The 21,366-nt window shown below is 40.2% G+C and overlaps 4 protein-coding genes across 13 annotated transcripts in view; 1 reads left to right on the forward strand and 3 right to left on the reverse strand.

The window, feature by feature from the left end:
- Window positions 1–18: 18 nt before the first annotated feature.
- rbbp7 (RB binding protein 7, chromatin remodeling factor) lies at window positions 19–8,331 on the reverse strand. Of its 7 annotated transcripts, none has more exons than XM_027006877.3 (12): window positions 8,169–8,331; window positions 7,546–7,690; window positions 7,255–7,400; window positions 6,702–6,875; window positions 6,441–6,556; window positions 6,185–6,345; window positions 5,734–5,860; window positions 4,066–4,143; window positions 3,815–3,891; window positions 1,020–1,077; window positions 766–876; window positions 19–651 (listed from the first exon to the last, which is right to left on the reverse strand). In XM_027006877.3, the coding sequence occupies exons 1-12, from the start codon at window positions 8,182–8,184 to the stop codon at window positions 583–585; spliced, it is 1,278 nt and encodes a 425-aa protein (XP_026862678.1). In that variant the 5' UTR covers window positions 8,185–8,331; the 3' UTR covers window positions 19–582. The 7 variants fall into 7 exon arrangements, 6 of the variants coding, with proteins under 6 accessions (XP_026862678.1, XP_026862676.1, XP_026862677.1 ...); XM_027006875.3 differs by having other exon boundaries at window positions 3,815–3,912; XM_027006876.3 differs by having other exon boundaries at window positions 6,702–6,878.
- An 84-nt stretch (window positions 8,332–8,415) lies between these two features.
- Window positions 8,416–12,532, forward strand: zrsr2 (zinc finger (CCCH type), RNA-binding motif and serine/arginine rich 2). The gene is made up of 11 exons (XM_027006908.2): window positions 8,416–8,639; window positions 8,757–8,848; window positions 8,963–9,026; window positions 9,107–9,215; window positions 9,328–9,414; window positions 10,021–10,059; window positions 10,154–10,269; window positions 10,411–10,624; window positions 10,698–10,753; window positions 11,237–11,346; window positions 11,470–12,532. Exons 1-11 carry the CDS (start codon window positions 8,551–8,553, stop codon window positions 12,390–12,392), a joined length of 1,899 nt encoding a protein of 632 aa, XP_026862709.2. The 5' UTR covers window positions 8,416–8,550; the 3' UTR covers window positions 12,393–12,532.
- Window positions 12,533–12,776: 244 nt separating this feature from the next.
- On the reverse strand, window positions 12,777–15,996 carry ap1s2 (adaptor related protein complex 1 subunit sigma 2). Of its 2 annotated transcripts, XR_014120027.1 has the most exons (6): window positions 15,856–15,996; window positions 15,053–15,231; window positions 14,762–14,870; window positions 14,472–14,609; window positions 14,237–14,335; window positions 12,777–13,140 (listed from the first exon to the last, which is right to left on the reverse strand). XR_014120027.1 is itself a non-coding variant. In XM_027006910.3 (5 exons), the coding sequence occupies exons 2-5, from the start codon at window positions 15,229–15,231 to the stop codon at window positions 14,288–14,290; spliced, it is 474 nt and encodes a 157-aa protein (XP_026862711.1). In that variant the 5' UTR covers window positions 15,856–15,996; the 3' UTR covers window positions 13,260–14,287. The 2 variants fall into 2 exon arrangements, 1 of the variants encoding a protein (XP_026862711.1); XM_027006910.3 differs by lacking the exon at window positions 12,777–13,140 and having other exon boundaries at window positions 13,260–14,335.
- Window positions 15,997–19,444: 3,448 nt separating this feature from the next.
- Window positions 19,445–21,366, reverse strand: part of npepps (aminopeptidase puromycin sensitive) — a 29,044-nt gene continuing 27,122 nt past the window's right edge. For 2 of the 3 annotated variants that reach the window (XM_081708253.1, XM_035523264.2), the window contains one exon: window positions 19,445–20,310. In XM_081708253.1, the coding sequence (XP_081564379.1) occupies window positions 20,230–20,310 (81 nt within the window). In that variant the 3' untranslated portion in view covers window positions 19,445–20,229. Of the gene's footprint in view, window positions 20,311–20,974; window positions 21,134–21,366 lie in introns of all 3 variants that reach the window. The other variant, XM_081708252.1, reaches the window with a different exon arrangement.

The following is a 21,366-nucleotide window of genomic DNA, read 5'->3' on the forward strand; positions in this document are numbered from 1 at the left end:
CAAAATATTCACAAAAAATTAGGATAGTTCATACTTTATTCTTATGTGGATTTCTTTAGTGGTACACTTAACATTTTTGAAATACAAAATGCACAATCATTTTAAAAGGCATTAGAAAAGTTTTATTGCAGTTGACATCTGAACTATGCAGGAAAACTGAACAAGAGCTGCAGAACCACTTTACTTGGGCCTAATTTGGAAAAATTATTTAACAGCATTGTCCATTCAAGGGCATTTTAACATGATTAACTCAATTGTATAAATGTCTCCCACACAAAAAACTCCCCCCTGCCCACATCAAAAGCATTCAGCACAGCCCATCCTCATGAGTCCTAAACAGACCTTTATGTTTATGGAGTGCAGAAAAATAGAATGAATGCTAAATAATACTCAAGGAGGACAATAAACAGAGTCCAGGGACTGCTTTGATCCTACTTTGGCCTATGGATGGAGTCCTGAAGTGCAGTTGGTTCCACTGCGACTCAGGGACTGAATCTGTCCCATGACATTGCGAGTGGGCAATTCTGAGTCAATAGTAAGAGATAGAGAGACATGAATGACATGAGTTCCATGTCAGAGGGGTTATGAGGTCTGGCCCTCAAGTTCAGATGCAGGGGTGTCTGGTTCCTCATCATTGTAAATATTCTCTGCCTAAAGGAGGAATGCTTAGATGAATTTGCTGAGATACAACTCTTATAATCAACTGTAAAACATCAAAATTCTTCACAATATCTAGTTTCTATTGGGAATAAAAGCAATACTGACCATTTGCCAAACTTGCATAATGTTGTCCTCTGAAACAGAGCAGATCACCCAAGGTTCATTGGGATTCCAAGAGAAGTCTGAGATTTTTGCTGTGTGGCCTCCATGGATGAACTGACACAAATGCAGATACAAATGGGAGCACATAATTGTAACAGTGAAAGAAAAAAAACCCAAAAAACAAAACCTCACAACTATGATAAGGCACCAGAATTCAAATTGCTTCCTTAAGTCTGAATCCAATCTTTGGGACTCACCAGCAATTCTGGAGGTCCATCCTCAGCGTCCTCAGCAGATTGTTCCTCTCCAATTTTACTGAAACATGCCAAAGTAACTGAATAAACAACATACTAAGGGTACACTGTCACAGTGGTGAAATTCTCTGGGAATCACTAAATCAAGGGCACCCAGGTTGGGTCCTGGTGATATGCACTGCGGAGATGTGCTGAGTCTGCTAGATTATTTTACCAGGACCGGACTTGAGCAGCGCTGATTTAAAGGAATCTTCAAGCATTACTTGACCTAATCCCATCTACCACATCTGTGATTTATTAACTATCACAAACAATAATTTCAACATGCTTCCTGGTACATAGAAAGTAAAACCTATTGACTCAAAACACACAAAATCAAAGCCTATAGACAAAGTCCATCCCTTTGCAAAATGACCAGATGCTGTGCCTGACGGCAGCTGATGTGAGGCGTACTCTGCGTGGAGTTAACCCACGGAAAGCTGCTGGACCAGACAACATCCTGGGTCATGTGCTCAGAGAATGTGCTGACCAGCTTGCAGATGTCCTGACAGACATCTTCAATATCTCTCTGAGTTGCGCCGTGGTTCCAACATGCTTCAAGACCACCACCATCGTCCCCATGCCCAAGAAGCCCACGGTGTCGTGTCTCAACGACTACCGTCCCATCGCACTCACGTCTATCATCATGAAGTGCTTCGAGAGACTCGTCATGACACATCAAGACCCAGCTCCCCCCTTCTCTGGACCCCCTGCAGTTCGCCTACCGCCCCAACCGCTCTACAGATGATGCCATCTCTACCACACTTCATCTGGCACTCACACACCTGGATAAAAAGGGCACCTACGTAAGAATGCTGTTCATAGACTTCAGTTTAGCATTCAACACCATTGTTCCTCAGCATCTGATTGGAAAGTTGAGCTTACTGGGCTTGAACACCTCCCTCTGCAACTGGATCCTGGATTTCTTGACTGGTAGACTTCAGTTTGTCCGGATTGGGAGCAGCACTTCCAACACCACCACACTGAGTACTGGTGCTCCCCAGGGCAGCATACTCAGCCCTCTGCTGTTCACACTGCTGACTCATGACTGTGCAGCGATGCACAGTTCGAATCACATCATCAAGTTCGCTGATGACATGACCATGGTGGGTCTCATCAACAAAGACAACGAGTCAGCATACAGAGAGGAGGTGCGAGAACTGGTGAGCTGGTGTAAGTTCAACAACCTGTATCTGAATGTTGACAATGTCACTCCCCGCTTGCCATCAACGGCTCCTCAGTGGAGATCGTCAAGAACATCAAGTTCCTTGGTGTTCACATAGTGGAGAACCTCACCTGGACCCTGAACACCAGTTCCATCACCAAGAGAGCCCAACAACGTCTTTACTTCCTTCGGAAGCTAAGGGAAACCCATCTCCCATCACCCATCCTCACTACCTTCTACAGAGGTAATGTAGAGAGCATCCTGAGCAGCTGCATCATTACCTGGTTTGGGAACTGCACCGCCTTTGACCGCAAGACCCTCCAAAGAATAGTGAGAACAGCTGAGAAGATCATTGGGGTCTCTCTTCCCTCCATCACGAACATCTACATAACACGCTGCATCCGGAAAGCCACCAACATTGTGAAAGACCCCACACACCCCTCACATGAACTGTTCACCCTTTTGCCATCTGGAAGAAGGTACCACAGCATCCAGTCCCACACCTCCAGACTGTGCAACAGCTTCTTCCCAGAAGCCATTAGACTCCTGAACTCTGGCTAACTCCAATTCAGATTCCAAAATAGGCACTTTTATACATGCTTATAGACAGTCACACACACACTCACACATTGTTTTGCATCGGACTAGTGCTGAAGTCAAACCTCACACAAATAAATTATGCACTCCTGTTGTAGTCTTGCACATTATCCTACTTGCTGCTAGAGTACTGTACTAAACCAGCACTGTACTCTGAACTGTTCTGGCTGCTACCGGTGACTGCTATGTTCAGGGTATGCTATGTTCACTGATTGCTATGCACAACTCGCTTTACATATGCCCAGTACTGTGTACTGTACTAAATAATTGCACTGTCTACTCATTTTGTATTTGTCCTGTCCTGTATTTATTATTGTTTATTTAATGACATTTTGCACTATATTGGACTGTTTGCACTTGTGTAGCATGTCTGTTGCACTGTTGTTTTTGTGTTGCACCATGGTCCTGGAGGAACATTGTCTCATTTTTGTTGTGTACTTGTATATAGCTGAAATGACAATAAAACCTCTTTGAACTTTGAACTTGAACTGTTTACGTTTATCAATTCCATTAATTAAAAAATCATAACAGGCATCTAAAATATCTTAGAATGTCAGACATGAGAGTGTCTCGGCAAAGTAATTACTATGTTTACTTGGAACTACATGTTTGGCTACAAGCAATATATCGTTTTAAGTCAGTGGATCATCCATTGTTGTCTGGGCACAAGGAAAAGCATAAAAAATTCTTCATGGGGATCAACTTTACACTTAAGGCACTGGATAGACAATAAGTTGAAAAGGCTGAGATATTTAATTTATGTAAAGTTTGAACAGACTGGTGATTTATATACTTAAGGACTGAATCACAAAGTTGTAGTGGGCATTAGTTAGCGGTATGGAGCACCTCAGAAATCTGAAAATGCCTTACTAAATTTCAAGTTCGGTTTATTTGTGACGTACATTTTCATACACGGTATAACTCACAGTGAAATGGTTTTATCACCATAGGCTACTATTAACATCAAAGGTCATAACAAAACAAGGGAGAACCTTACCTCAAATCCCAGACATTGAGACGTCTATCTGTCCCACTGGAAGCCAGTATTGTCTCATTGTGGGGGGACCATTGAACCTGCCGCGTAATATGCAAAAACAAAAGTGCAAAAACAAAAGTCTAATACCCGAGATAACTGGAAATCCACACAATTAACTACAATTAGTGTTGAGCTCACAGAGCTCATCGGCACTTCCTTATTCATCCCAAAAGTCTGGAGCAAATTTGATCCAAACCGTTTATGAGCCTTACCTGGAAGATTTCGTCCTTGTGCGATTCAAAAGAGTGGAGCTTCAGCTTCAGGTTACGCAGATCCCACAGAGCCACAGTCTGTAGGAAGAAACACAAGTGTGAGGAATTGTTTCTTGACTACAAATGTCAATATATCTGTGTATTACAGTTAACGGAATCTAATGATGGATTAGACTTTTTGAAGTGTGTAGGATGGTTGTATATGTGTATGGCTTAATCCAAACAACTGCAAAAGAACCAAAAACCAGGGGATATTTCAGAAAGCAGGTTTAACAAACAAACTTGAACTTTGGAACCAACTCAGACAATCAGTTATTGGTTCCAGAACAACTGATTAAAATTTCAGGGATCGAAGTCATTTGGCTAATTTTCACAGGTTTGGCAAAGGATTATTCTGAGCATCTCACATCAAGTTACACAAGATCTACATGTGTACACAGTTGAAAGTGCATGAAAGGCAGTATATGTGAAGATTTTTGATGTGTAAGAAAGGAGCCAGGGTGATGAATGATTTTTACAGTCCTTTTGTGTATTGTTTGAGAGAAGTATTCACATGACATCAAACAAATTTGAAAACCTTTTTACCCCTGTTCAGTAAAGTCTTTACTGCCATTTTCAAACTTATGCAGGGGGATGATGATAGTTTTGAGCATTTAGTGAGAAGTAACATTATGCCAGTGGTGTCTCTTAGGCATTTAACATCTTTGCCATAGATTCTTCCTCTGGGTCATTGTTTGGCATGGCAGGCTGTCTGTTGTACCAAACAAGCCACATTGAAATGTCATGCCTTCTCAGGAATGATCACTCAAGAGTTCACCCAGGCATCGGAATCTGGTTTGGCCCATGTTTCTGTCTCAATCCTGGCCCAGGTCGTGCAGTGGGCATGACTGCAACAAGGTCAGGGTGTGGTGTAATAAGAAAAAGCAGGCAGGGGTACCCTATGATTTCAAGAAAGATATCCTGTTTTAAATCACATGGGAATGAACATGTGAAAAGACAATGAAGTGACATATCTTGTGCAAGTCTGTTGGATCCTATGCATCACATTGCCAAAAACTATTAAAAATTATAGTAAAAACTATTTAAAAATAAACAGAACACTGATGCATACAATTGACTTAAACCAAGGGCGAATCCACGATCCTGTAGTCTACAATGTGAAATGCAATAGTGAAGAACATTCAGAGATTGGGTTGAAAAGGTATCTTGGTGGAAAAAAAAGTCAAAAGGTTTAAATGAAGTCTAATCACTCCTCATAATTTGATATGATTACTTATTGTAATCAATTTGAGTCACAACATTTTTAGGAACGTTTAAGGAACTTTCATGTTCCAGATTCTGCCAATGTTTTGACATTTATCTCTGGTTTATCTCCAGTAAACCTGCTAGATAGTAGGTTAGCTTCACAGTGTATGATACTAAAGCAACTACCCAACACTTATTCTGAGCCTACTTTTTGGAACAGAGAACCATGATTTTAACTCAAGAGTTAACAAATTTGGATTATTGCCTAAACCCGCTTTCTGGAATACCCGTAAGGACTACTGCAAATGCTCAGTAAAACTATATATGATCTTAAACACAGAAAAAATCCAAGCCTTCTCTATGTGAGTGTGTGTGTAAGCATGAGTAAAAGGGTTTGCATGTGAACTCTGAAGCTGTACAGACCTTATCTGCAGAGCCGGTGGCCAGGATGAACTCGCTGTAGGGGTTGAAGGACAAGCAGTTCACCTCAGCAGTGTGAGCATCCACTGAGTGACTGGGCTTAGATGTGTTGTTGGACCGTGTGTCCCAGCTGTTAAAAAGACATGCACATTTTCTTATTAGACTGAAAACAACTGTGATGATAGTACCCAAATACAGTTTTTCCTTATAACACCATGCATGCCCCTCCCTGGCTTGCTTGTGTTTTGTTCATTTTGGGAAGGCAAGGGTGCATTGCATGATGTCAACAAAACTCATATGTGTACAATTGCACCATGTTAGTTCATTGTTCTGAATGGTAGTGCACTGTACCAGGTTGCAAAAATAAATGGAGAAAATACATTATGGCACTTTAGAAAAAACCTCCTAGAAGTCCTCTGCATACCCTGCCCTTTAATGGTGTGCCATTACTCACATCATGAGTTTCTGGTCATCAGCCACTGAGCCAAACAGTGACTCGTGAAGAAGGTGCCAGCTCACATCCTCTACCACGGCAGTATGGCCTGTGAAGATCGTCTTGGCATCTACAATCTTTCCTTCCTTAGGAGATCCACTGATGTCCCATAGACAGATAGTCTGTAGAAAGGGGAACAGTTTGAACATTCTGAAAACTTACTTAGGGGACAGAGCTCAGCAAACCTTAATGAAAGTTATTGGTAATCTGAACAGACATGGTCATCCGATGCACTGAGCAGGTTTCCACTCAGGTTGGGGTTCCAAGACAAGCCATAGCCCTCCTTCTGATGGCCCCTCAGTCTCAGGTCTGGACTGCACTCACCACTGGGGTCTACAGACACATAGAAAATATGTTAATAGAATGTTCTGTTCAGGGCATTTACAAAATACTTTACTGGATCAACTGATATTTTCAGATGAGGCAAACTGAGCTGGAACCAATAGTAATGACATTGTGGAGAACAACACTGACTGACCTGGCTTGGATGGGTGTTTAGTGTAATCAAAAACCAGCACATCAGATGTAGGGGTCTTGGTGGCAATGATGCAGGGATTCTGTGGCATGTACCTGGCCCGGTTCACCTCCCCCTCATGATTGATTTTAATCTCAATCTCAATCTTGCCACTGACAGACCCAAATCCTCCAAACTCTGAAAAGGGATGGAGTAGCAGATAAAGCTTGGCCAATAGCACATATTGCTTAACAAAATGTAAATATTCAAGAACAAATTGGTTTAATATTTAAGACCATATTAAAATGGGAAGGGGGATGTGTTATTAAATTAACATGTGCACTGATCACCAGAATATCATCATGCAAAAACAATACCACCAGCAATAATTTGCTCCCTTTCTGGGTCTTCCAAACACTTCGCTCAGTAACCAACTGATCTTCTTTCTACCAAATATTGATGTAATTGAACATACCTGCTGAAAAAAAAAAAAAAACACAAAACACACACATCAGTAATTCTGAATAAAAAGCCAATCAATGAAAGAAAAAAGATGACAATTACTTAAATGTCAAACCTCCTTTTTCGCTGTCATAATGTGAAGCATCAAACTGAGCATCATCATTGGGGATCTGAACACTGGCAATTACCAAGTGGTTCTGCTCATCTGACGTGTGTGTCCCCAACACCAGTCGGTGAACCGCATAGTCCTTACCTTCAAGCCTATACAAGAGTTGAACAAGTAAACCCTGCTTAAGCTTGGGCGGCAGACGAACAAAATTCTATATATGCAATCCCTGAAGGAAAGGTAAAAACCTTTCAACACAGAGAAGGCAGCAGAGAATGAGAAACTCGGTTTGTTACCTACCTGCTCACATCAGGCAACCATTGCACAGTTAAACTGGGCCATTCCAGCGCATGCGTCATGACCAAGTCGTATAGAAAAGGTGTGTTTTTCTTCCATATTTTATATTCTTCATTTATTACTCGTTCCTCTACTGCATCATCGTAGACTAGAAGGGGAAGACAGACAAGGCAGGATCCGTACAGAACGCTGCAGCAGTCTAATTTATTATTTGCTCTAAAAAGTGAAGGATAACAATGTACAATTGTACAATAATTGCTAGTAATGTACAACTATTCGTGTACTGCGAGTCAATGTCTTAGTTAGTATTAGCTAGACAGCTTCTAGAGACTTCAGTTCAGAATCTCCAGCTAGCTAAACTAGCTTACTCAGAGATGGCTTTTTGCATTGACACTTAGCATGCGTCGTTGTAGCCTCACTTAACAACTTTAACCAGTTCCAATCTGTTAGCATTATCAGCAACCATCACATTTGATCAACTAGCGTGTGGTTTGTCTGCATCTCCGCAAACTGGCGCTGAAGACAGAACTGACGCCACTACCAAAACCGGCTAGTCTGGCTAACTAGTTAGCCACCAACACAGAAGGCAAACAAAGCGCGTTTATCCACCTCTCCGCAAGCTTTACCTTCTTTGTCTGCCATTGCCGGGTGTTTCCTGCGGGTCCGAAATTCTAGGAACTCCGGGATGCAATGCCTTCAATTAAAATCGCCCGCTAAACCTTTTTTTTCCTTTCTGCTGTTTCTAAGTATTTCAGCGAAAGCTTACTTTGCCGATTTCTCTTTCCGATGCGTGCAGCGACGACTGCGCATGTGCGAGAGGCGCGGACCGACGAGCGAAACATGACCTCTCAACGTCATCACTGTACGCGGCTAGCAGGTCTCTCCCCCTCTGTAGTGTATCTTCAAGCAGCTAACTAGCTAATTTGCTTAGTAAACGTCTTAAACAATGTAGTGAAATGTTATCCATAGATTCATATGCGCAGTTTTCGGTAAACAAATTGTGTTAAAATGGAGATTTCGGTTTTCGCTTCTGAAAATCAGCCCACAGAGCCTGAGAACGGAGAATTTAAACAACCGCCGCAAACTGAACCACTGAGGTTTGTTAGCTTAAGCACTAACAGTTTGACATCTCCACATTACTGTAGTCATTTTTGTCTATCAGTTCAATTTTTTAATATACATGGCTGAAATTGTTTTCTGTTTTCCGTGTCCAGTCGAAAACAACGGCGGCTGTGTCTGAAGAGAGACAGGAGAAAAAGAAAACGCCAAGCTCTTGCTAAACTGAGAGAATGTGATATTAATTTAGGTAGCTAATCTTTTTCTTATCCTAGCCAGAGCACGTCAGTTTACATACCGTTGTGATGCCCTTTTACTATCGTTTTACACAATTATAGTTATTTATGCAACGTATTTTGTTCAGCTGTTGATCAGTATGAAAATGAAGATCATGATGATGGAGATGATAAGACAGAAGAAGAACAAAGGTAAGCTCTTTCTCCACGGAAGCTTCTGTCAGAGTAACCTATTTGGCATTCCCTTGAAAAGTTATGTTTCATCAATTCAGAGAGCGTCTACACCAGGAGTGGCTGCAGAAGGAAAGGATTGCACAGGAGGAATTTAGGTTGAAGAAGGAGAAAGAAGCTGCAGCTCAAAGGATTAAGGAGGAGGAGGAGGTAACGGGGAAGCCCTAATTAAAACTGGTCAAAACGCAGCATGAAATTTCCCCTTGACCTGTTAAAACTCCGCTTGCTCTTTATTTTTAAATTTTGTTTTTAATGACTGCAGAAGAGAATCAAGGATGAATGGGAGGAACAGCAGAGAAGAGAGAGAGAGGAGCGAGAACAGAAACAGCAGGAGAAGAGAAACAGAGAGGTGATCCCTGCATTCGGAGGATAAAGTGAAAGAGGCTGATATCCATATATCCTCTCACTCTCTGCTGTCATATCCATATCACTTAAATATACTAAACCTGTATATTCATGTAGTTCATTTCACTGAGCCAGGTGATTATGGATATTGAAACAGATTGAGATTATGATTATTCAGTTGAGATGTTTCTTTATTGCTTTTACAACAAAAGGAAACACAGTAAGCCACTGATCCTTTGGCTTCATGGTGATTGTCTTGATTTTGATGCATGGGTTGCTACATGGTCTTCCTTAACTAAGATACACACAAAAGAAAGAGTGACAGGCCTCTTCCTCTGAAGAAAATGTATCTTTTTATGATAAATGTGATTTCTATTTTCAGGGTTTTGTTTTGGGTGCTGAACAAAATACAGTTGTACCAGCAAAATGTTGTATTCCTTATTACCTTTTAAGAATTACAATAGACTTTCCTTTGTTTATCTGTGCTAGAAGTGAAGTTCTTTTCTCACTAATTCATACTTTAATCGGTGGTCTTAACTAATGCTAACAGATATCTGCTAGCTCGCTGCAGGTTTTTACCCGCCATAATGTGTGTTTGCACCACTTGTAGGAAGCTGTACAGAAAATGCTGGACCAAGCACAAAGCCAGGTATTCATGAACAACTTTGAGTAGAAATGGGAATACAACATTTGATATTGTACAGTTCATTTGAAGTGCTTATTCTTGATTGGGTGTTGTCCAGTTGGAAAATGGGGGTTCCTGGAAAAACCCAGATGCCCCAGCAGATTATGGCACAGAAAAGGACAAAGCCAACTGTCCCTTCTTCCTTAAAACTGGAGCTTGCAGATTTGGAGACCGGTAAGATATACCACAGTGGAACTGGGTTTACATGATATTTACTTGTTAAAAGTTTGTCATATATGTTTGACATCATATTTACCATTTTTATGTTTGGGAGGTGGCTTGTTTATTTGTTTGTTGTGGCCTTTGTATGGACAGGTGCTCTCGAAAGCATGATCACCCAGTGTCAAGTAGCACTTTGATGGTCCGGGGTATGTTTGTGACATTTGGGATGGAACAGAGCAGACGCGACGACTACGACACAGACGCTAGTCTGGAGTACAGTGAGGAGGAGTTGCACCAGCAGTTTCTGGACTTTTATGAAGATGTTCTGCCAGAGTTCAGGAATGCAGGAAAAGTTATACAGTTTAAGGTAATGAAACCTAAACAGATTCAGTAAAAGGTGAAACTAAGTATCAGATGTTTAACTCTTTCTTATTTTTTAGGTCAGCTGTAACTTTGAACCTCACTTAAGAGGAAACGTTTATGTGCAGTATGAAAAGTAAGTATAAAAAAATTACAAATTATGCATGTAAGTTTTTTTTTTAGTTGTTATCGGGGATTTTTGTTTTGTTTTTTGATGAGTAGATAAATAAATAGTGACCTTAGGGCTGCTATAGACAAAACTACAATGTGATTCCAATATGACTTGCAAAATTGGAAGGCATAGAACCCCTGATGCAACATAGATTTATATGAGCCTTTATTATTTTGTCACTAATCAATTAAATTTGTTGGATCATGTGAATGTTGTAATTTATATAATTCACCCACAAGCCTCAGTTTTAATGTCTGACCTTAGTCATTTGTTAAAAAGTATATTTGCATATTTCAGCCTTCTGTGGTATCAGTTAATGTGGTATCAGCTAATATTACAATAATGGAAGAAAAAAACGATACATTGTGCAGCCCTAACAGTTAAAACAAACATTGGAAGACTGTTGTAGATATGTTTTATGTGTATTGTTTTGTTTTGAACCTGTAGTGAGGATCAATGCAAAGAAGCCTTCATGGTGTTTAATGGGCGCTGGTATGCAGGAAGGCAACTACAGTGCGAGTTTTCTCCTGTAACCAGATGGAAAACTGCCATATGTGGTAAGATGTTTAGCAGAAAGTTTATTCATCACCAGGGCCCTTTTTATGCTTATAAAGTACAGGCGCTCTTATAAAAATTTGCTAAAATCCTCTAACACTGGTTTTAAAACTTTTTTTTCTCAGGGCTTTTTGACAGGCAAAAATGTCCAAAGGGCAAACACTGCAACTTTCTCCATGTATTTCGAAACCCGGGTAATGAATTTTGGGAAGCAGATCGTGACCTCCACCTGTCCCCTGACCGCGGTGGAGGCTTCACTAGCTGGCACTCCGAGCGCAGAGACAGGATTTTGCCACAGCGCAACCGCAGCCCTGAGCCATCTCGCTATAGACGGGATGATGGGAGGAGCCGCAGTGGTGAGAGGCACAGTCATAAGAGAAGGAGGAGCAATAGTAGAGAGAGGCGGAGTCACAGTAGACAGAGGCGGAGTCATAGCAGAAGCAGGGAGAGACGGAGACCCCAGTATTCTCTGAGAAGAGGACAAGGAAGAGCAAATGACCTTTCCAGGAGAAGTAGAAGCCATGAGAGACGCAGATTACACAGCAGAGGCAGAGAGTCTGATCGGCAGAGTAGAAGTCGCCATTCAGTCAGAGACTCGAGGAGATCTTCTAGGAGGTCAGAATCGGATAGCCCTAAAGAACAGCACAAAAATGGATCCGTCAAGAGAATGAACAAAAGCAGTGACGCCTCTGCTAATGCGAACACCTCCTCGCATCACCACAAGCACTCCAAAAAGAGCAAGAAAAAGAAGAGCAAAAGGAAACAAAAGCGGAAGATGAGTAGAACCCGCAGTGTCAGCTCTTCTGCAGGTTCTGAGAAGGAGTCGGAGGATGATGAGGATGAAGTGACTCTAACGAATCGTGACAAACAGAACACAGAAATGCCTGCAGAGGATAGCAGAACTACTGAGACCATCACAACATTCCAGCAAGGCCATGGTGAGACTCATACAAGTAAAGTCTGTCAACATGAAGATGAAAAACATGTAACACTTGCTGGTGTTGCTGATGAGTCTGGCACTGCAGCACTGTCTAATGAGGATATGTGAAATGGCATGAATGCTTTTCCAGTCTTACTATAGCAGTGACATTATTTGGTTTCACAAAAAGTCAACCCATCTTGTCTGTTTTGAACGAACACTTGATTTGTGTCCCTGTAAACGTGAGTAAATAAATGTTTTATTAAAAAGTGTTTCTGTGGTTTGTGGAATGACACCAAGTCAAAATTACTTCTGAAGTAATTCATGGTTGAGTGTGCTTCCCTGAACCATGTAAAATCCATAAATGGACTCCTTAGACACATTAGTATAACTGAATAAAATGTTCATGATTACCACTTGGTTATAAATCCTTTGCACACTTGGGGGTTTATAATCCATAGTCACTGCATGCTGGGAATTTTACCCAATAATTGTTTGACAGGACTAATAAAGCCATATTCAGCGCCTGCTTGTTACACGATATTTTGGCCTTCATGAAGTGAAATACATGCTTAGATCAGGTGACAGACTGCAAATTCGTTTTTGAGACTGAGAAATCTGAGTAGTTTTTTGGATTTTTGTTTTGTGTGGCAAGGTCAAGCACAGTTAGTTGAGCTTTGAAGAGAGTCAAACAAGCAGTTAAGCTGGTTTCACCATTCTGTTGCTACTGTAGTCAACCACAGTTGGCAGCCGCTCTCTGTCCAGGCTTTCGTTTTTCACAGGAGAGATGATGCGGTTCGTCATGCACAGCTTTATTTTTCCTTTCTCCATTTCATCTGTGGCATAGGTTAATCTTTGTTCCATCTGTCCACTTGTCCTAGAAACCAGAAATGTTTAGCAAATAACTCAGCCTTGGCAGTTTTGCATTTTGCAGTAAACTAAAGATGCTGATGTATTTGTGCCATTATGGCAAGGACTGCACTGTTTTACATAAGAAAAACTGACAAAGAAAATTGCACTTTATTTTGAGCAACAGGCAGTGAAGAATCACAGTGTAATCTGAAAATAAGTGTTGACACAATAAAGACGAGAAAAATGCTGATTCTTTGGTATTGAAAATGAACTCAAACATGGAGGATACCTCAGGAAGTTACAAATTTTACCACTTTTAAACAAAGATTCAAACTGTCCAGCATGGAATTCTGTCACCTCTTCTTTAATTAAACAGTCCAGGAGTTTGACTTAAAAGGTCCTCAGAAGTTGTACCAGTGCACAATGTCACATTTAACACTTTGAAATAATTGGTGTATGCATATTCTGCATTAGCAGGATTCACTTTGCAAAAGTGAGTGATAGGCCTCATGTAACCAAAATCAAAGAGCGAAGTCAACGACTTTAAATTGCCCATCTAGCAGAAAAAGCCTTCATGAAATACTTTCCTGACAATATAAAGCATGTAAGTGGTAAACATTTAAGTGTTTTTTGTAATGCTATATCTAATACTGACATATATACCTTTATCTTTCCACCTAATACCACCGATGTGTAAAGATTTTTTTTATTACTTTGCTGAAGCATTAAGATACACTTAGTCCTGATTTAGTAAAAATATAAACTGAACTTCCACCAATTTGCAGAAGATACTGGCCAAATACAATGATTGTAAAAGTGTGTCTTAAGGCGTACAAGGCATAAGGTGAGGTAATATGTTAACAGTTAACAGACTTTAATCTAGTCAACAAATTAATGGTTGTGATATTCATCATAAAACTACTACCCTGGAAACTAATGGAAATGGGTCAGTGCTTAGGTGGTGTACCAAAAACTTAACGAATCAAATGAAAATAGGTTATACCTAGAAGGCTTGGAGAAACTAGCTAGGGTTTCTTTTGGTCATTTTCCTTGCACATTTTCTACATCCAGGTACCATTATTCTTACGGGACTTTAATATGAAATATGTCAATCAACACACGTTTAGGGACTAACTGATGGCTCTACAGAGAATAATGGGACTTCTTCAGTTCTATGTGAGTCCAATCTCCTCCAGTACACTGCGTGGTGCTTCGGCTTCCTAGAAAAAGTACAAAGGGAGTGGGGTGTGTGAACACAGTCAAAGTAAACCAGACATCCATTTGGCACAGTATACCATCCTCAGTCATGTATTATGTAAATGTAACTTTGAGCTACTGGTGAACAATTGGACCCACCTCTTGTAACATGTCTGCCTGTTCAATGGCCTTCAACACGATCTTCTTTGAAGTCTCCTGAGCTTCACCACCAAGTATGAACTCATCCAAAATGTAGTATGCCTTCTCAAAGTTGAAGATGATATCCAGCTCGCAAACCTGGTGGGAATGGAAAATGGAAAGACTCAAAGAAATCGCAGGCCCAAGACAGAATTTGTCAGCAGAATATATGAAACTGGAAAGTATGTTATGTATTAAGACTAACCATGTGGGCAAACAAAGTATGATGCATTGTAACAAATAAGCCTCACACTGCCAAAATATTTGTCCAGAAGCTCTACATATCTGTGGATGATCTCAAGGGTTATCAGTTCATTCTCCTGGTCTTCCACAGCACAGCAGAAATACAAGCTAGCATATCTGAAAAGAAAAGTATTATAAAATCATCAGAACAAGGACAAGTGTTACATTTCATGGAGAACAAAATTGAATATTGCTTTTGGTCAAATGTTTGAGTTGAGATTTTTATGCCAATGACCTCGACCAGATTGTCAATATATAAGAAAACACACTAGATTAGAAAAATTATGAATTATAATAACCTTTTGTACACTATTTTTAAGTCCCTCCACTCCAGAAAACTGCACATCTTGGGCTTACGAGCCAACACCATCTGTATCACCTCCCGGGAAATCTTCTTTTTCTGCGGGTCAGACAGGGGCACGTACCACTTCTGCAGTCGCAGTTTGCCCTGCCGACTGAACAGCAGCATGAACCGCATCTGGAGGGGGGACAGACGAGGACGAACTATTCTTGAAATTATGACTCGCTGGATAATGCTCTACACAATGAAAGTTGCTCAAATTAGGGCAAGATCGTAAACAGCACAGAGCTATTTACCAGTGAGGTTTTCACATGTATTATGTTGTTTATTACATAAACATATTACTGTTCATGATGCGTTCACGAAATAAATGTACACAGCCAATTTTCTGGTACGTGGTATGTCTTATGAACAGTGCCACTCCCAAGCTAATGTCTGCTGCATGGTGTAAAGCCCTAGCTAGCTTAGCTTAGTTACATGTTGGTCTTGTGGCATCTTTCTGTTGTTAGCTAGCTAGCCTCAATTAAAGGACACCTATTTACATAATGTTGGCCTGTCAGCTACAATGTAAGTTTATACAATGTAGCCTAGTTTATGTCTTTACGTGTAGATCTGCTAAGACCTATGTTTTAAATCTTCAGAGCACTCATCTTTTTAGTTAGGTTAGCTAACCTAGCTAACCTAGTTAGCAGATTCTACGGGACGACAAAAATATCAAACCGCTAACGAGCAGCGCTAGCCTGTGTGCCTGAAAACTATTAGCTAGCTTTTTTTAAACAAAATAAACCGCAGTAATCTTACCTTAACCTTTAAGATTTAAATGAATTTGTATTCCTGTTTTTGACTAACTAGGAAACGTATTTTTACATACACTAACACGAGTCCCGTTAGAACGTCGATCTTATTTCGCCTTTATTCAATGCAAAAGACACATCATTGGTTAAGAGACACATCGTTTAGACACATCATTGGCCAACATAGTCTCCGCTTGCACGGGAGAACTGGTTTGTTATGGTAGACAATCTAGAACAAGTAATAAATAAATGCCCAACAAACTCTGTTTTAAAAGTGGAAAACTAGATATGTAAGATTAGATTATGTGTGTTCGTGCTTTTAACGTGTGTTTTGCGTTACAAATTATTCTCGCCACCGCAATACATTCTTGCACCACTAGATGGCGAAACGAGCAAAGAACAAAGTTAGGTTTAAAGATAGTGAAGAGGCACTGTACACTCGCCGGGCGCGGTGGCGTGCGCCTGTAATCCAAGCTACTGGGAGGCTGAGGCTGGCGGACCGTTTGAGCCCAGGGGTTCTGGGCTGTAGCGGACTATGCCGATCGGGTGTCCGCACTAAGTTCGGTATCGATATGGTGCTCCTGAGGGAGCTTGGGACCACCAGGTCGTCTAAGGAGGGGTGAACCGGCCCAGGTCGGAAACGGAGCAGGTCAAAGCCCCCGTGCCGATCAGTAGTGGGATCGCGCCTGTGAATAGACGCTGCAGTGCAGCCTGAGTAATACAGCGGGACCCAGTCTTTTCTTAATTTTTTTTTTTGCCCACATAGGAAATATGACCAGCACACAGTATTCTTCAACTATTAAAAGATCCGCAGGAAACTGTAAAAAGGTCTTAGACTTAATCCTATTAAACAGAGTCTATAGTTCTGTCTTCATTACCTAATTGTATAACAGGCAATAAATATAACCAAACTGTATCCTGGTCAAGTAGACTCGTTTGTCATGTCTCAACGTTTGCAACTCATTTTTTCCCCCTTTATTTTCTCTTCTTTTCTTTTCTTAAAAACAAAACAAAACATTTCCACCATTTGGTTATTATGTTGGAAGCTGTGACAACCCGCAATATACTGCCTCCATTTGGAAAAAGATGAAAATTACACTTTATATTCGAAATTGACAAGTTGTGAACAGGAGAAGGCGCTGTTGATGCACTCTGCTAATACGTCCTTTGCTCCATTTGAAAACTATGAAAATGTACCGTTTCATAAATAAGTTTATTTTAGCGCATAAAATATTATTTATAAAACATTTTATTTTAAAGGTAGCTCTACCAACATTGAACCTTAAATACTACATTATGGCAGAGTTCTATCTGTTTATCAGTTTTGCAGAATCTACTATTGATTGTGTTGTAACAGACAATAACAGACAACAGCCCATTCCCGAGAGCCATTCTCCCACCTGACCCCTCAGTTTTCTGCTTGATGTCTGTGCTCAATTTATTAGAATGCTGCCTTAACCTCTCTGGAGGGAGAACTGGTCTAAAGCATTACAACAGGTAATAAACTAATGTCACAAAGTAAAACATTTTATTTGCCCACATATTAAAATAATGTCATTCTTTGTTCAGATTCTAAAGCACTGCAGAAATTGAAAGTCAAGGCTCCTATGAACATTACACACCCATACTGCATGCTGTGTGATGCAGTGAGTGCTGATTTGACGAAAACAAATTTGCAGCACACTGTCTCAGTAAAGTACTTGAATGTACATAACAGATATGTGTATATGGGTATGCAGCTCAACTGCTACAGCACCGGCTCATCTGCCTTGCACTGTCCACACCTGCAGCAGAGCTCCTGAGTACAGTGATAGATGAGGGCCAGGGTTACAGACAGCCCCACGGGCCTGACAGGGAGTCTTATCACTGGGATCAAATTCAGCTCACTCTCCTTCCCTGTCCACACCTCCAGTGGCCAGCCAAGTTTTGCACAACACAAAGCACCCAAGCTTAGTATGATGAAATGTGTGACTGTGAAGGTCGACACCTGCTTAATCAGCACATAAAATAGCATCAGCAAAACTATACATGTAAGGCAAGAGAATCAAAGAAAAGAAAAAGAAAAAAGACAAAATGTCATATACAGGAAACCTGTAAACTTGACAGGTGTTGCAAAGTATTACCATCTGAAAATGATTCACATATAACGAGTCTAAAATCAGTTTGTGAGAATTTCAAATGACTTCTACTCATGTCAAGCACTTTTGCATTTGTTCTTTCCAGCAGGATGGATGCCATGTTTTCTGTTGGTGACTGTTCACCTGTGACTTCTCTGTAAATCCAGAAAAGAATGAGATTTAAGAATAATGATGTGAGGTCTTACACTTTTCTTGTACCAATCACCTAGGTGTAGGTTCCACTAGGTTTTGCTGTTAATCTTTATATCTATGAAATATTTGTTAGATAGTACTACATATATGCAATAATTAGGGAAAACAGTACAGAGTTTGGTAAACATAGTTTTAAAATTGTCATGTCTCTTATGGCAGACATAGATCAAGCATTCACGTATATGCAAACCATTCATGAAAATATTCTGCATTGACCAATGGAAAACATGAGCTGACATTGGAAAACACAGTAGGCATCGATCTGCAAATCAGTTCTGCTTTATATAAAGCAGGATAAAGCATGTGTTTCATCTGGATTTCAATTACATTTCTAAGAAGTCATCACTACAGAATTTCATTTGTGCTTAAGTATGAGCGTTTGAACAAAAGTGGTGAAAGAAGAGCCTTTCTAAAGAATAATATGTAAAGCCCAATTTTTATTTACATTTTCATTTCAGTATGAAATGAGCATGATTCACTCTCCACACCCACTATGGTTACCGGAAAGACCCAGCATGCTGTAAATACACAAAGCATATTCATCAAAATGACAACATATGCACTACATTTCGGAAATGTGGTGCTAATTCAGAAAACGCATGCAACTTCAGAAACGCTGCAAATCCATTCACAACGCAACAGAAGTGCTGTTTCCGGAGCTAAAGACGTTTTTAAAATCTGAAACCTTGTTAGTTTATTGTACCTTAAAGTCCAGACAGACTATTCCTTATGATGTAACCCTCTACTACCATAGTCCAGTTGACACATGGAACTAGCCCACTTTGTCTCTGCAAGTCCTCAAAACAATCCTAAAGTTTATCATCTCCACAAGGACTGCAAGGAGCTGACACAAAGGAGTTTTGAGTCACAAGAAATTGTTTTGGTTCAATTTGATGGTTTAGCTGATGAACAACTAGACAATCAACAACTAGACAGCAGGTCCAGCAGTATAAACAACTTGACCAAGCTATTCAACCCGTATGATTGTGCAGCTTGGTCATAATGGTCAAAACTCAGTCTGATTGTACTGGGTGACCAGTTTTGTCATTGGTCATGCTGGTCAACTATCTAGTTCCTATCTTATCTGAAGTGTGGTGTTTATAGCTACATGCATACAAAATGTGATTTGAAATAAATAATCTAATTGTGGGTATTTAGCCAGAAACCACAGTTGTATTATACACTATCTCATTAGGTTGAATGGGAATGTAAAATAGTAGCTAGTGTGACCTCTGTATTCCGTCCCACTCAATAATGCACAACAAGTTCAGCAACCAGATTTAATTTCACTGAGGGGTCAGCTAGCCAGCCCACAGCAGCTATGTCTCGCTCTGCTGTGCACCTATGCACCAGTAAATGTTACAATTTCTTCCATAATAACAGCAATAAAATAAAATATATAAATAAAAGGAAGCTGTGATCATATAATGTAGTCGTTTGATTATAAATAATGATATCAATCTTATCTACATATTCTTATACATTTACTTTGTAACATTCGCTCATATACTCAAATTCCATATCATACATAGAAAACGTCTACCTCATCCATTTTAGTTTTTACCTGATAATACAAAAAATATATACAGCTCCAGAAAAAAAATGAGACCATAGTTTTCTCTAGTTTTACAGTTGATGGATATGTGTTTGACCAGACTGAGCAGTTTTGTTTTATTCTATAAACTACTGCCACCATTTCTTCCAAATTCCAGATAAAAATATTGTATTTTAGAGCATGTTTTTTATGAAAACGACTAATGGTAAAACAGTTACAGAAATTTCAGACCACAAATAATGCAAAGAAAACAAGATCATATTCATTTATAAGCAACACAGTACTAATATTTCAACTTAAGATGAGTAAAGAAATCAATATTTGGTGGAATAACCCTGATTTTTATTTACAGCTTTCATGCGACATGCTTTCCACCAGTCTTTCACATTGCTGTTAGGTAACTTTACGCCACTTCTAGCACAGAAATTCCAGGAGCTCGGCTTTGTTTGATGGCTTGTGTCCATCCATCTTCCGCTTGATCACATTCCAGAGGTTTTCAGTGGGGTTCAGGTGTGGAGATTGGGCTGGCCATGATTGGGTCTTGATCTGGTGGTCCCTCATTCACACTTCGATTGTCCTGTTGAAAAAAACAATCATCAGAGTTGGGGAAATTGTCAGAGCGGAAGGAAGCAAGTTTTCTTCCAGCAGTTTTATAAGTGGCTTGATTCATGCGTCCTTCACAAAGACAAATCTGCCCAATTCCAGCCTTGCTGAAACACCCCCAGACCATCACTGATCCTGCACCAAATTTCACAGTAGGTGCGAGACACTCTGGCTTGTAGGTCTCTCCAGGTCTCCATCTAACCATTATATGACCAGGTGTTGGACAAATCTGAAAACTGCACTCATCAGAGAAGATGACCTTACTCCAGTCCTCTATGGTCTAAACCTTATGGTCTTTCGCAAACTTCAGTCTGGCACTTCTTTGCTTCTCAATGATGAAGGGCTTTTTTTCTAGCTTTGCATGACTTCAGAAGCCTGTTTCGAACTATCTTCGCTGTGCAAATCAGCACAGCCGCTGCATGCCATTTTTACGGTTGTTAAGTGACATTTGAATGAGGTGGCGATCATCACGGTTGGTAAAGAGTCATTCTTATGGTGCTTATGAACCATAGTCTTTGAAATTTTCAAGATAGAAGCAACCTGACACTCACTGTATCCCTCTGCCAGTAAAGCTACAATTGAACCTCTCTTTTCAACTCTTTTGGCATGGTCTGTATCTGTATTTTGACTACACTTACTTTTTGGGTAGTCTCAGCACTGCTTTTCCCATCCAGCTTGTCCAATAACAGGAGAATGGTGATGACAGCAGCAGTGGTTTTTATACTGTTGCCCGTTAGAATAGGATTTTGTTAAGGTGATAACCTATTCAGCATCTCATTAAGTAGAATGAGTTGTGTCTGTGAAGGAATTCAACAAACACTTGAATGGAATGGCTGCTGTACATGTGGAGATGGTGATTTAAGAAAAATTGGAGTGGTCTAATTTTTTATTTTTTTTTTTACCGGAGCTGTATACATATGAACAGCACCCTCTAGCAATGCACCTCAGTTATTTCAAGCTAACTATAAAACATAGCTAGGCTAAGTCAGCACTAGCTAGCAGCTAGAACAAAAAAAAGTGCTGATTAACT

This window comes from Electrophorus electricus, chromosome 26, assembly GCF_041902795.1.
Source record: "Electrophorus electricus isolate QZ-2024a chromosome 26, ASM4190279v1, whole genome shotgun sequence".
NCBI classification, from domain to species: Eukaryota; Metazoa; Chordata; class Actinopteri; order Gymnotiformes; family Gymnotidae; genus Electrophorus; species Electrophorus electricus.

Excerpts from the sequence above, each read along its gene's own strand:
- rbbp7 (XM_027006874.3), bottom strand. Across the intron at positions 5,861-6,184 it reads GATGACCAGAAACTCATGAT|CTGGGACACACGGTCCAACA; the intron begins GTGAGTAATGGC and ends TCTTTTTAACAG. Across the intron at positions 4,144-5,733 it reads CCACCGGCTCTGCAGATAAG|ACTGTGGCTCTGTGGGATCT; the intron begins GTCTGTACAGCT and ends TTCTTCCTACAG.
- zrsr2 (XM_027006908.2), top strand. The coding sequence starts at position 8,551 with ATGGAGATTTCGGTTTTCGCTTCTGAAAATCAGCCCACAGAGCCTGAG. Across the intron at positions 8,640-8,756 it reads CCGCAAACTGAACCACTGAG|TCGAAAACAACGGCGGCTGT; the intron begins GTTTGTTAGCTT and ends TTCCGTGTCCAG. Across the intron at positions 10,754-11,236 it reads GTTTATGTGCAGTATGAAAA|TGAGGATCAATGCAAAGAAG; the intron begins GTAAGTATAAAA and ends TTGAACCTGTAG.
- ap1s2 (XM_027006910.3), bottom strand. The coding sequence starts at position 15,231 with ATGCGGTTCATGCTGCTGTTCAGTCGGCAGGGCAAACTGCGACTGCAG. Across the intron at positions 14,871-15,052 it reads TTAAAAATAGTGTACAAAAG|ATATGCTAGCTTGTATTTCT; the intron begins GTTATTATAATT and ends TTTTCTTTTCAG. Across the intron at positions 14,610-14,761 it reads TGGACAAATATTTTGGCAGT|GTTTGCGAGCTGGATATCAT; the intron begins GTGAGGCTTATT and ends CATTCCCACCAG.